General features: G+C 38.6%; 1 protein-coding gene across 2 annotated transcripts in view; it reads right to left on the bottom strand.

Moving 5' to 3' along the window:
- Positions 1 to 14,571, bottom strand: part of LOC147759112 (uncharacterized) — a 68,984-nt gene that overhangs the window by 40,156 nt on the left and 14,257 nt on the right. The window contains exons 2-3 of one of the 2 annotated variants that reach the window (XM_086982122.1): positions 7,570 to 7,639; positions 459 to 1,742 (exon numbers count right to left, since the gene is read on the bottom strand). In XM_086982122.1, the coding sequence (XP_086838248.1) occupies positions 1,657 to 1,742; positions 7,570 to 7,639 (156 nt within the window). In that variant the 3' untranslated portion in view covers positions 459 to 1,656. Of the gene's footprint in view, positions 1 to 458; positions 1,743 to 7,569; positions 7,640 to 14,571 lie in introns of those variants that run through there. The other variant, XM_086982126.1, reaches the window with a different exon arrangement.

The raw sequence follows: 14,571 nt of genomic DNA, 5'->3' as shown, positions 1-14,571 counted from the left end.
AACGAATAACAGTTGCTGAAGCCATGCGTATGAAGGCTGTACACACGAATAGGTACTTCAGATCTGCTTGCTTGCACAGTGCGATAGTATATTGAGGCTTCCCGGAACGGCATTTGTTATTTGTTAGACGGAAAGCTTACTACATCAATCCGAAGCCCAGAAGAATCAAACATCGACTTGAGCTTGGTGTAGACGGTGGAAAAAGGTAGAACGCTGTCCAGAATGAAGAAGTCGCGTTCAGGAAAGTCATGCCAGGTGCTACAGCATTTATTTCTTCTCAGAGGCATACGTGTACACAATAACAATCGAGTCAGGCCAGCTAAATGGAGTGGTACACTGTCGTTCACAATGGCTAAGCTTACGATGATTTTCCGATGACCTATAAAAACATTAGTCAGCCAACTAAATTCACGATCCTCGTAGTTCCATTTGTTAAATTATATATGTATGGTCCACAATACAATTCAATCTCTACAATAACAATAATAATAATTATTATTATTATTGTCCATCTTAGTTTAAACCTTTATCTTTTAAGGCATCGCTTATAAAGGGAGGGACTGGTTCACCGGGAATTACTTCCTACGATTCAGACTGATCGGCATGTCTTTTTGGCTCAGTTACACCGGTTCAGGCAGGCTATTCATAAAGAAAGAGACCTGAAAAACGAGGTCAGGTCATCTTGCTCGATGACAACGCAAGGCCATACACAGCAAACTTTTTTGAAGCTGCGGATCTTTCGGATTTTGAATGTCTGGTCTTGTTGCACTTTTCGAATTCTCCGGACCTTGCGCAGGTGGATTTTCGCCTTTTTCTCTCGGTCGGCAATTACTTTCGTGGCCTCAGCTTCATTACGGATCAACAACTCAAATCGTAGTGAGCAGACTTGTTACAGGCAAAATCCGCTAGCTTCTGAAGGGATGGCATGTATCATTTGGCATCAAAATGGGAGAAAGACGTGAACAATGACGGGGGAAACAAATCATAATAACTTGTTGGCAAAGGAATAAAAACATGTGGTGTTTTCTGTTAGCCAAAGGAAACGCGGAACTTTCTTTCCAATTTAATATTTTACAAAGTGCTGTGCTTAATTTATCTGGACTACCGAATAGAAAGAGATGATTGTATTTCATCTAAAAGGACAGCAGGAAGTGTTGCGTGGTTCGTAAGGCAAACGCTTATAATAGTGCTTTTCTCGGCAGAGGTTGCTTGCCGACGAGACTCCTTGCTGGCCATGGCTTTTAAACAAGTTTGCACTGTCATACGTTCTGTATCCTCACAGTTATAGGTACTTTGGGGTTCGAATTATAATTCTTCGTTTATATGCCGTTGAGGACTTAACACTCCTTTTACTAAATCCGCTATTTCTCTAAAGGCTTGCCGCCTCAGGCACACTTATGCTCAGTCCTAAGTTCCTTTTGAGGAATCACTCGCCCCCAGCTGAGTCGCTGCTTGCTCATGTCCCTGGTACTTCTTTAGTTGTAACGCAGACATACACGCATGCAGACTGGATTGCCGCCCTTCTCATTTAACTTATTTCCACGCATATAGTTTCATATTGCTTTCGTTATGCTCTTAGTGCACTGGCTTGAAGTGGCTCGTACAATTTTATACCGGAGGCACCTGGTTTGATTGATTGATCCACCCTGGCCTATATCATCCGATACTGGCTGCAGTAACTGCATATTTAGTCTTGACTTTAATCTCGCGCCGCGAGAGTGATTGTTGGTTGGCATCTCGGCCTAAGACACACCAAGAAGTAAAATAATCATGTGAGGAGTAAAATATATTTGTTTTATTTTAAAAATGTAAACAAGTGAAGCTTATATTGTTTGGATCGAACTACCTATCCTTTATAGATCAGGATTTTATGCTTCGTCTTAGGGTGTACAATACGTATCTTGATTACGGGACGCGGATGTTTCAGCTCAACGAGCTGTCCAACAAATGTGAAACACAATAAATACAAACGACTTTACGTTGTGCATCGGTGCAATCATTCGAATTTTTTGGTCGATTGTCAGATTTCAACGATGAGTAGAACGCTAACGTTTTTCTCGCATCAAGACAAAATCAGTTAGTCTTGATTTGCCTACGCTACATGTGCGACGGCTTTTCTATTTTCGTTGTTGTTAAACTAAACTAGAACGTTGATTTAAAAGAAATACAGAAGGAGAAAGTTCGTTTAGTAAGATTCGGCTTTGGCTATTACCGCGCGTTTGTTCCTGTTAAGAAATTAACAAAATACGGAGAATAAAAACAAGACAAGTTGAATTCAGATGTTAACAGAATTACGACATACTGGTGGCGGAACTCAGGTGCCAGCTCAACGCTATCGATGTCGTGGATCAAAATAACGAAAATACCGAATGAAATTTCGTCTCGAAGAAAAAGATGGCTACGCCTCATATTTTCAAATGTTTAATTTATCTATGATGTACACTACCTCGCATAGTGATGTGCGTACGATTTTATAAGAATTATAATGCATAGAAGCACGAAGCACTTTGGGTCGTCCCAACCGACTGGGATGCTTGCCCAAAGTGCCTAGTCACGGGTGCTTCAACTTATATCACCTAGAGTTATTTAGCTTACCCCAACTTAAATATATGTCAAGAAAATATTATTATCAAAATATGTATACTAGCTAGAAGAGCACACGGTTTGGTTGACCTGAATATACACCCAAGTTACGAGATATTACCAAATGACAGATAATAAAGAAAGAAAACTATTTTACGGAAGATAGAGAGAAACACATTTGCGAAAATTTGAAGATTTCAACTTATGACGTTGTAAAGTTTCTAGAGAGCATGCTACTGCTTAACGTTCGTTAATTCAATATCAAATTTGAAAAATATATTCTCAGCCTCCTATCTTTTGCATATATCATACAACAAAGTACGCCTAGCTGAACGCCCTGCAGCAAAGCTGTTCAGATATTTGTAAATAAGGAGGACTTGACTGAAGTAACTCTGAATGGTATAAAGACACATTATTCTATTACAGTTGAGCTTCTCTTTTTTTAAAGACCACTGGTATAAAAAAACAAACAAAGAAGCATACATGTGAACGTTTACGATGGCATTTATTTTTAAGTCAGAGAGTAAAAGAGGATCTTTTTCTGGAGTAAATAAGACGTAATTTGCTAGGCTTCCTGTACTACAAACTCTGCTGCACCTAACAAAAATAAAACTGCCAGAAGTTTCATTTTTTATGGTATTGTGTGTACTTATACGACATTATTTCAATTAAGAAATAATGCGATAGATTTGTTCGCATCAATGGGAATGACTTATATGCGGCGATATAACCGATCAGTTTTCCCTGGGAATGTGCCTGCGGGTGGACGAGCGCGCACTGGGACTAGATCTGCTACCTGCACTTCATTACGTTTACCGTCCAACCTTTTTCGACGCACCAAGGACACATGAGTATGCCGTCCTTGCTATCTTCAAAGAATCCGTAGAACGACTTACATGTAGACGATCAACGTTAGCTTTAGACAACACCGCACAGATTCAGATGGAAGCTACTAAAACCATTTTGTTACTTTCTTAATAAATCACGAATTCATAAGACCTGCGAAACCTGAAACATGTTATCACAGAAAACTACAAAGCAAGTCGCCTGGCGCACCACGATGTGATTCTTCGCTTACTACACTCTGGCCTCCTAGAGTCTACAAACCAAGTACCAAGCAAGCGAGTACAATAAAACCTTAACCCACTTCCGCCTGGCCTTGAATACTTGGAAAAACGTTTAATAAATAGAAAACATTTACGTAAACTGCAATGTGATCCCCTCGAGTAATCCAAAAAACGGCTTTTAAATAAGCAGCAAAAATTTTCAAAATGAAGGAAAAGTTATCTTCGTTCGTGCATCTGGCTATACAGGAAAACTTCTTAGTAAAGATCAGTAAACTATTTTGGCTAACTGTTTGGAGTGAGTGCCTTATGATTAGATATGAGGTCGTCGGCCATTCAGTTCTGTAAATACGCTTGACTAATGTCCTTTTTGGCGAAAGCTTGTGCTTCGGCAACTTTTGCCAACTACTCCTTGTTACACGGTAGGGTTGAGGACATCTGCATCAAACAGTCGCACTTATAGGACCACTTCCATATGCACAAGCTGACCACTATCATGTTCTTAGCTGCGCTTGACCCATCTATTTTCTGCTTAGAAGCAGCGAGTACAGGAATCACAAAAGTGGCATAAGAACGTTGGTCTAGAACATTATCGTTCATCGCGATTCAATTACAGACTATATCAACCTTATTTGTTTATCCATCTTATTTAAGACAACTATAAACAAATTTGCCAACAAGTGTATATTAGTTCCCATTAATTGGATGCACCGCAAACATCGCAAGATTCAATCAGACCATGGACTTGGACGATACAATAAATTTTGTCACTAATCTTGAGCTATCTGGCCTCCCATAGTTTGTACTTAAAGAATGATTCACTTACCACTCTTCAGCGAAATTTGTATTCTTCAAACGCTGTAACGACACCAGGCTGCTTGTTTACTATTGAAGCCCTAATCTGCGAAGATGTCCACCGGGACATTTCGAAGCTAATTGTTTCAGAATGTGGTATCTCTGTGTGGATATGAGTCATGCAGCTTCCGAAAATTGCACTCTCTCTAAATATTACGGCGCCAAAAGGTCCAAAAACCTCATGTAATAGCTTGTTCTCTTGGAGATCATTTTTTTTCAAGTGGAAATGTCTTTCTTTGTACCAACTTTGAATTGTATTAAAATCCAATGCGTTATCATACATCACATTCTCAGTTCTTAAGTAGGGAATGCAGTTCGAACAATATTCTATATAAAAGGGTTTTCCTTAACACCAGTCGATGAATCTCGCCTAGTTAAACAAAAATGCAATACATTTTTGTATTACCTAAACTATACCTTAAAATTAATACTGCGAAAACCCCATTGGCCTTACTGCTTAGCCTATGTAGCAATGAATGTCGATTGAAGAGATAAAGCGACAAATGTAAAGTAAATTTTAGAAAATCTAATTAAAAAATATGTATCTGCTTATTATCAAAAAAATTAACAATATGAAAAAATCTAATTTTCGGTGATGGCTATGCGTCCGAGTAGTCAATTAAAATTACATATTTATCTATGTAAGACGAATTGTATGTAATTACACAATTTACAAGAGGAAAAAACTTGAAGTTATAATGATGTTCCAGGAACAGAATGGGCAGGTTAGCTGATTCTATAAATGCCACCGTCTATTAAACGTTGCCTACTGTGTAACTAATTATCCTTTATTTATAGTAGCACTGAAAGAATTAAAGCTAATTATAGACGTGTGCCTTTTGTGTCACTTCAATTGATTACGCGAGTTAAAAGCTTCGAAGGAAAAACATTTACTATACATCAAATAGGAGCGAGCCAGGAACTCCTAATTTATTCATATATCCATAATATCTTAAGTCTCTCAAATAACACACTGTTGAACCAATGATCTTCTTATCTACCAAGAGTCTTACTTAGTATTTCAATGCATATTCTGTAACCATACGTGATGCGTAATTCATTAATTCTTTTGAAATCATACCCGCAAACCCGCTTCGCGTAGCCGAACTATGCGGTTTCTGATGTCTGTAGAAGGAGTGTTTTCCTAATAGCGATATTACCGTGCTAAACTCCTAGCTTTCTCATTACTTTGTGTTTTAAGACTTGAATATTGAATCAAACAAAGAGAACTAGGTCCTTTCTATTATTGATTTAGATCAATAATTCCTTTAGCGGATTACGAGATTTGATAGGACATTTAAAGTTTTTTTTTGAGGAGTTAATTTTTATTACACAAAACAATTTGTTCAACATGATGGCCGTATAGCAGGTCGTCACTAAAAAGCACTTAAATTTCGTCAGTCGCTGGTTCCACAGTTGGGAAAACGCCGATTGATCATTGCTTCTATACCTAGCAAAACGTATGACAGCTTTGAATGAAAAAATAGTTGTAGCCAGGACGTTACGGAAGTCTGTCAACCGATTGCATCAGCTTTTCTCAAAATCGACGAACTGTGGATTACCATGGAAATGGAATGGATGGAATAATGTGCCACTAAACGACGGGCTGTTGAACATCAAATGTGTAATTAGCGAAAAACGATCTGTAAATTTTAGAAAGCCATAAAAAGTTCGTTAGCTGACAAATCGGCCACGCTTTTTCCCCTTGTTGGCTTACTGTGTGTATCTGGCCATAGCGGATATCAGGAATCGACACCATAGCGTGCTGAAATCATGACGCTATCTCAAATCCGAAATGCAAAAAGGGGAAAGAACCTTCAGTTGCTGATGGATTTGGCATATACTGTACACCCTTAATTTACTAGTCTCTTTTTTTTATCTGTAGTACAGAACAAAAAGCATAGATAGATTAGCGAATACTTCCAAAGGATGAACAACTGTGAGCCTTTGTTTCTCACAAATAAAAGTACTTGTACTTGTTTATTCAAGGCGCGACTTGCATCTAATTGAACCGTGGGGATTTAAAAGGATGACACTGAATTTTTAAATCTTGCCCTTTGGCAATATCTCAGCCCAAACATCTTCGCTCATACAGATTCATTTGCGCTGACTTATGCAATTAATTTAAAATATTTTCGGCAGAAAGATTTTAACATAATTTTATGGAAAAATTAACAAAACGCACCATTTGAAGCTCTACGTCGGCCTTATTGTTGGTATTCGCTGTAGCGATCTGATGATGCACACGTTGCATATTCTTGCTATAATTATTTTACGAAGATAGATTATGGCTTTAAATACGGCTGGACTAACGTCGCAAAAGGTATTTAAATCGCAACGAATTACTTGTAAATTCGCGTCATCGAACGCTCTCCTCACGGTGGTTATTTTTGCTAGTTTTAAGCTTGAAAGAAAATTGGAGAAAGCCGTTTGCTATTTGTTTAGTGGAATAAGCCCGACTGATTAGATCTTTTGAGAAAAAAAACTTAGTTTTAACTAATGCAGGATTTAATAAGCCAAGTCTATCGATAACTTGGGCCAAGCCCCTAGATAAAAAACGTCCAGGAGAAGTTCGATTTCCTTACATATTTGTTAAGCAAAGTATTAATTTCTATTTAAGGTTGATGCCAGAACGATTTAAATTGTTCATCTTGACAGGTAACTGATGCATCTTCCAGCGATACCTTTCGTGTATATTTCTTCGTACGCGAGACTCGATCGACTACTTTCTCAAAGGGAAGTATCTCGCATTAGCTATATTACGAATAAATCTCATCTGTGTTTACTCCCTTCAAGCGAACAAGCGCTGCTGATAATACCATTCACGCAGAAATTACTATTAAGGAAAGAAGTTCCTTAAATAACTTACTCCTTAAACTTCTTAAATAGACTTTTTGTCGTTGGGAAAACCTATTATTTCGCTTTCTATATAGAACTTCAAATTTACGGAAAGGAGACATGGGCTACAAGCGAAACCAATATATAGGAAATTGCCCTAAAAGCTGTTTAATCGAAGCATACGAAATGGTAATTATACCTAGGCGTCAAAAAAACTGTAAAAACTTACGGTGAGTGAAAGAAGCATAATTTGAAGAAGTGTTTTTTCGATGTGTGCGACCATAGTGATCTCGTACTTCCTAAAATGGGAAAATACATTAGCTATATCAGGCAAAACGTTAGGGTATTAGAATAAAACACTGTTCGTTGAAGCTTTATTCGAACGTCAACACCCCGGGTCTTTTAGCGCCTGAATCTTCATGGAGACAGGATAACAATTTTATTAGCGTCCAAAAACCCAGGTTATCTCGGAAGAGTAGGCTAATGACGTGTCTGCTGGAGGGTTGCCTATGCGTATTGCTTCTGAAGTAATTGTCTAAATCAGTAACAAGTTGCGATTAATTTGCTTTTTCCTCACTTGACATTTTCATATTCCAAAAAAAATCGATATTAAATGTTGGTTCATTAGGAGTTGACGGTGTAATAGGCATCGACCTTATCATGCTTTACACGTCTATGTAGACGTGTCGGGTTGTAAGGCAGCCATTGCGCAGAGAACAAAATTTATTTTATCCAAATGCTTAATGTCGTCCTCGGTCTTTACAGAAACGCAACCAAAAACAGTCATTTTACCATACATTCTTGCAATATTCATAAGGGTATCACGGATGAAATCGGCGCCGACCACCATTTCAACCGTAGTTACAAATTTACAGTGTAACTACATTTTAGCAGTTGTTATTCAGATAATTGTTAGTCGAACATGAAAAAAAATGTTTTTTTTTTTTGTAATAACCATCTAAGACTCTCTAACGGTGGAATTTTGTCACATCTGTGAGCCGGTGAACGCCGGCGCAGAGTATTATCTATGCGATATAAGCCTACATACTATAGCTTGCGGTCCAGTTTTTTTGGCTGATTACTACAAGTCGTACTCTAGTTACTGAGGGTTTGAGATTTAGCATGCTAGCTTATACGTCGCTACCGTTGGCTGTTGGTGTTTTCCGAATTAGTATTGTATATTAGAAAAAGCAATAATGACACGCGTTGTCGACTAACTCTTGCAATCAGCAAAATATCTCCAAGGGGTTAAACATCCACCCAAAGTGCTCTCTCCATTCTTAAAATAGACGCGTTGATATAATCAGACGGATCACCTAAAATAATTAAGGATTTAAAATTTTTATGCAATGCGTTAATGAAATGCTGTAACTTATCGTGCTTATGCGTAATACGGATTCTTCTTCTTGATAAGTCCTCGCTTTGCACAGCTCTTATCACTAAATGTCTTTTTGGTTGTATCAGCGATCTGGAATCCAAAACTAATATAGAAGCTGCGGCTACACCAAAGAGGCTACCACGAAGACGTCGAAACGTTTCGATTGTGGGCAACGATTGTTTCAAGGCGTAGAACTTGAAAAACTAAAAGCATTGGCACTATTTCTTCGGGTGACCAAAAAACATTGGGATTGAGTTAAAACCCGTCAAAACCAACGTTGTGTGAAAAAAAATGATTGCGCTGAAGGTAGGTTGTTGCTTAAAAGTATTTTCTCGTTAAGTGCACGAATTTTTTTTACAAGTGTGTTGAGATTTTTTCTCACCTAGTACTTGCGCTGCAATCGCGCCGAGTTTGGTATACAATTATTCTGAGTGAATACTAAAATTCCCTATGTTGGCTATTGCGCATGCATATTCTTGCTTCTCACGTGTTATCAGCTGCCATGATAGAAAAGATCTCGTTGACCCCTTGCTTAAGGATTGACGTATGGGTGCCCGTGGTTTGATCCTCAAGTCATGCGTTTCCATGCGTCGATATCTGTACGCCATTTCCAGCGAGCTTTTAATTTTTGATCCGACGTTTTTACCGATAAATCCAATTTAATGACTCTGGATTCATTTTCGGCAGCCAGAACTATTTGAATATGTCTATTTTTGAAGCTCGTTTCGAACAAAATTTGCGAATGGTCAGTTACGTTAGTAAGCACATCACGCGGTCCGGGGTTCATAGGGTACCGGAAGTAATAATAATAATAATGTATGCACTGTATTTAATTATTTTTGATTAGACTGAAAACATAATAATAATATCAAAGTAGTCTTCTCTTACCCTCTCTTCAAATGATCATACGAGTTAAGTGCTTGGAAGTGAAAGCGTGTGCTATATTTCAAATAAGAGCGGGCCAGACGTCCAAGTTTATTCATATTTTTACGGTACTTCAAGTCAATCAAATAATACACTGTTGTACAATCTTTTTTTTTTTTTAGCTATCATAGTGCAATGCTTATTGAGTAACTCTACATGATACGTAATGACCGTATGTAATTCTATGGCCTTCGAAACGAGGCGATCGATTTATCGCAATTGATATTTCGATAAATGAGTGAAAATTGCGAAAATTCTGTTGTTTGTATCGGTTTGCCTATGTGACAATGGAATGACAAAAAAAGAAAGCATCATAAAATGTTTATTATATTTTTATTTTGTTTATTAAAGAACGAAAGATAAAACCCTTAAATCTCGATGATGTCCTGGGAACAATTAATACATCAACGGAAACATGTATATATATATATATATATATATATATATATATATAAGGCCGTTACGAACGAATTTGCCGTAATAACTTTTGAATTAGTTGGGCTAAAATTATGATTTCTTTTGTATGCATTAGAGGTACTGACTTTTATTTGCTAAGCAGTTTTGTAATTTCTGGACATCCATATATATACCATTCAGGTTTCCATGTGTAACTTTCCTGTCTATAAAACTTGAAGCAAATCGGTAATGGCATATGGTTGCCCCTTTTAGGGTGTGCAAAGCCTCGTAGTCACGTGGACTTAGATGGTGGGAATGAACGGATAAAACCAATGTTGAGTGCTCATTTGTTCAATGTATAGAGTAATTAAGGCATAGCGATGTGATCTGGCGATGTTGTTAAGTAAGCATTATTACCTTTCAATTACCGTGCCAGCGATCGATGAGTTTCTTAAGGAATCAAAGTAGCGGACTGCGCTCATTGTTTTACTTTTCGTGAGCGTCGCACATTAGCGAATGCTCTTAATGTTCCCTGCAATTACTATAATTTACGTTTCAACCTAACCGAACTCAATTTCTTTCCACAGCAACTTCACATTTTTGCCCGGTCTGTCCCCAATTGGCGGTAGAAATCGACGTATGACTCAAGAGAAGTTTGTCGTTGAATTACACGGGTAATAAATCACACGCACGTCCAAGTGGCCTGGACTCAATTCACGGTTCTAGGTTCAGTATCCGCATCTTTTGTATTTGTTAAAAAAAAAAAAATTCCAGTTATGGCCGACAGAGCTGGCTGGCTCCAAACCCCCCAATGCGACAATGCGTTCTTGCCCTCTAGGTCCCGACATTTGGTTACTTCCTCGCTGGCCTTCAACATTCCAATCTTTGTTCTTGAAGTGTTTGCACTGGTCACATTTTGTATTTTCGCTGAAGGCTTTCTTGCCTAATGTCTTAACCAATTTTTGGTAAATTTCTGCAACGCTGTAACCTTCAAGAAATGAAAGCATGGCCTCTTCGTTTCGAGAGTAAAGATCTCCCCTGAAAAAACTCAACCGGTTTCACCCGCAAATTATTAGAAGATTGTAGCATTTACCGTCTGATAAGTTATTCGATTTCAAAGTCCGCCGCTTGTAATAGCCTAATTAATACTGGAAAATATGTGTACTTGCTCAATTTAAAAAACGAGCAAATAAAGGAACCTTAAACCTTAATAGCGTTCCAGAGCAGAATCCGTATATTCAACAGAAAAGCAGGTGCGAAGCAACGCAAAATACGTTGGGCTCTTACTTACTTTACTAACAACTAAAGGGCGTAAGTAACTGGTTTTTCCAACATAAATCAACTACTTTGTGCACAAGGATTGGACAGATTTTCTCTAAGATCGATATGGTTTCATCGCCCATCACAGTGTGTGAAAATGATATTACTTAGACAAATGCTTTAATAAAAATTGATTAGTTGGTTCTATCAATTCACAACGCCTGTTAAAAAACTCGAATCATGTTAGTCCCTTAAAGTCCAGCTGACCTTACTCATACACATTTCGAAGCCAGAGTCTATAATAGAGAGAAAAGCTCCATAATTATGTTATAGAAGTGTATTAAATGAACAAGACAAATTTAAAGTTAGCTGAGTATCCTGAGATCCTGGTTGTGAGAACGGGCTAACAAAGTAACTATAGATACATAACAATTTAGGTGGGCAGCAATCACAGCCGAATAGGTTTCTACAAACTACTAAGTTTTGTGCAGCTAATTTTGTCCGACTCCTTAACATCGAAGGATTAAACAGATGCTTTCAAACTCAGTATAGTTCCATCGATTCTAGGAAGAAAAACTCTCAAGATTAAATTAATGTATCGAACATTTAACTTTTTTTTCCCATTTTCTGTATTTGAAAACAACGCCGCAGCACCCTTGATAAACATTACATGGAAAAGCACTCATCAACGCCGATGTATCATCAGATGTATAACTATGTCTTCATTCACCCTACGCCTAATTTTGCTCTTAAAAGGAAAAGTCGTTTCACTTACAGTGTTACGATCATCCACTATAATCGCTAGATACGACACACATTGGAGGCTGACAAACGTACTGGGACCGAAGCAATGCGCTTGTGTGCCCAAATTATGTGGTATAATAGTTATGCTGTGTTTGATTCCCGTGAACACTTTGTTTTTATCTTCAAATTCGCCCGCGTTGTTTCGCTCGATTACGATAAATTATTGTCGCGGACAACTTCAAGCGAATCGTGACGCTCGAAATACCTAGGTGCCCACACCATAATACCGGGCCGCCACTGGTCGAAAGCCGCTGCCCTTAGGAGCAAGATCGCGAAGAGAATACGGAGTGCTTCGCAGTAAACGTCTGAGCTTGCAACGGGCACTTCCAGAAGTACAGTTCATCACGACCGTCCGATGGTCAACGACCGGACCTATGCCTGCACTTCCGACTTCCATATACAACCGGAGTCTGACATTCAATCTCTTGACGCGGCCAACGGTAACCGTCACCGACGGCCTGACCGCGCTTATACGACTACGGAAGTGAAGCTCAAGATGGAAGGTTATCCAGATGCGCAACCGCTTCTTTACCAGCTATAAACAGATCAAAACACTTATCACATCCACCTGGTTGTTAATCAGGAACTAAATCTTTTCTTAGTAAATGCTGGCTCAATTAACAAGATATGCCGTCGTTGTAAAACTTCAGTGTTCAAAGGTAAGAAGGCACATTTCTGCTGCATGGAAGGTAAAGTAAAATTAAATAAGAGTAGTTTATCTGCAGGGCTCTACGCGCTATTGAGAATAAATAAGCTTGCTTCCAAGGAGCTTCATGCAGCCTGCCGACAATACAGCGCTCTCATATAGATGACGTCGTTTCGAGCAGTAGTATTCCTTTGAAAGTACATATAATATCCATTAACAGAGAGAGTCTTCTAGTAAAAATAGACGTATTAAAATCAACACATGATGAGTCACAAAAATATTTTCCAATCTCGTTCCTAGAGATTCATTCACCATTAAATACCAAGCGTACATTATAAACAGTCGACAACCCTGCACCATTTTTTTTTTTAGAAGTCGTGCTCTGACGAGCAAATCCTTATGTTCGTTATCTCATTACAGCAAAAGAAAGCATTCATGGCGTACGCAAAGCTCGTATCACTCTTGGTTTGGATCGTAACGTACCAACAGCTGGCGAAGTGTTTCTAACTTCCTGAAGTCCTCTGCTGGGGCGAGATTTATTACCTGCGTCTATGCTTATAATTTGCCACATTTAAGAAAGATCGCGTATATAAGATGCCTTCTTTGACAACGAATATTTGTACCAGACTATGGCAGATGCAGATGCCACCCAGATGCCATAAGCATATCTAGGTATGTTGGTGAATCACTTCAATGACGAATGAACCAGCCGACCCGCTTCGTCTGTAGATCACGCTCAAGAGTACAATGCCTAAAAGCTTCCTACGCTCTTGTGATGTTCCCAATTTGTGACGCCCATCACAATCAAGCGCTGCCATATCTTCAGGGTAAGTCGATGGCGTATGGCAAGATACTACAAGATTTCGACCTTTGTTTCATAAAACAATTTCCAGAAATCAACATCAACGCTGAGGTTACCAAAGAATTTCAACATTATTTTCTTAGGCAATGCAAAATCATATCTACACGAACTATTCTTGAATAATGTAACGGCCAAGGTGTAGTTTACGATAATCTCTTCGCCTGCCTAGAGGCAAATCCAAGCAAAAAAATGATTTGTTGATTCGTCTGGAAGCACCGTTCTCACTAACTTTCTCCTTGCAAAAATCCTGATGACAATATTAAAGATGCAGGCATTAAGCACTTCCATCTGTAGAGACGGTGCGCAAAGTTGATTACTAACATGGGCTTCACTGTAGTGCTGACTACTTTCGAATAGACACTAGTGATGACATGTATCCAAAAACTGCATAGTATTTTGCTCGTTTTTATCATCACAGGGTGCAAATGCATCGATAAGATGCACATATTTGTTTGTTTAAGACTCTAAAAGATACTGTTTCGACAACATTACAATAGTACCAAGTACCGAACGGTTTTAAAATACCCACAATTTTTGTTTCAATTTAGTTCCTAGAGGGGTTACGGTGGACCACGCGTTTCGAATATCATCAAAACGACTCACTTCACAACCGAATTTCTCAAAAGTTTTGAGGCATCCGAGCTCTCGCCGCCCAATCTATAACTTAAAAAAGGCGCTTCGATTTCTTTCTGAAGAACTGTAATCCTCCGAAATTATGCAATGGCATCAAGATAGTGGTGCACAGTCTGTACCTGCATTTTCTTATTGCGAAAATGGCCATGGGCCGATTCGAACATGAAACTGTGCCGCTTCCACAAATTACTTTTCTCTTTCTCAATATGCTCACATACCATTATACGTCACCAATTTACAATACATCTTTTCTTCGCAGATGCCATTTATCAAACTCAAGACTAGACTCCTTCATTCGCAGCGCCTTGCGTTTACCGGCCCTATGCAA

This window comes from Varroa destructor, unplaced genomic scaffold (genome assembly GCF_002443255.2).
Source record: "Varroa destructor unplaced genomic scaffold, Vdes_3.0 BEIS01000001.1, whole genome shotgun sequence".
NCBI classification, from domain to species: Eukaryota; Metazoa; Arthropoda; class Arachnida; order Mesostigmata; family Varroidae; genus Varroa; species Varroa destructor.
Note: the sequence above shows the minus strand (reverse complement) of the source record. Positions and strands in the feature narration are given on the sequence as shown.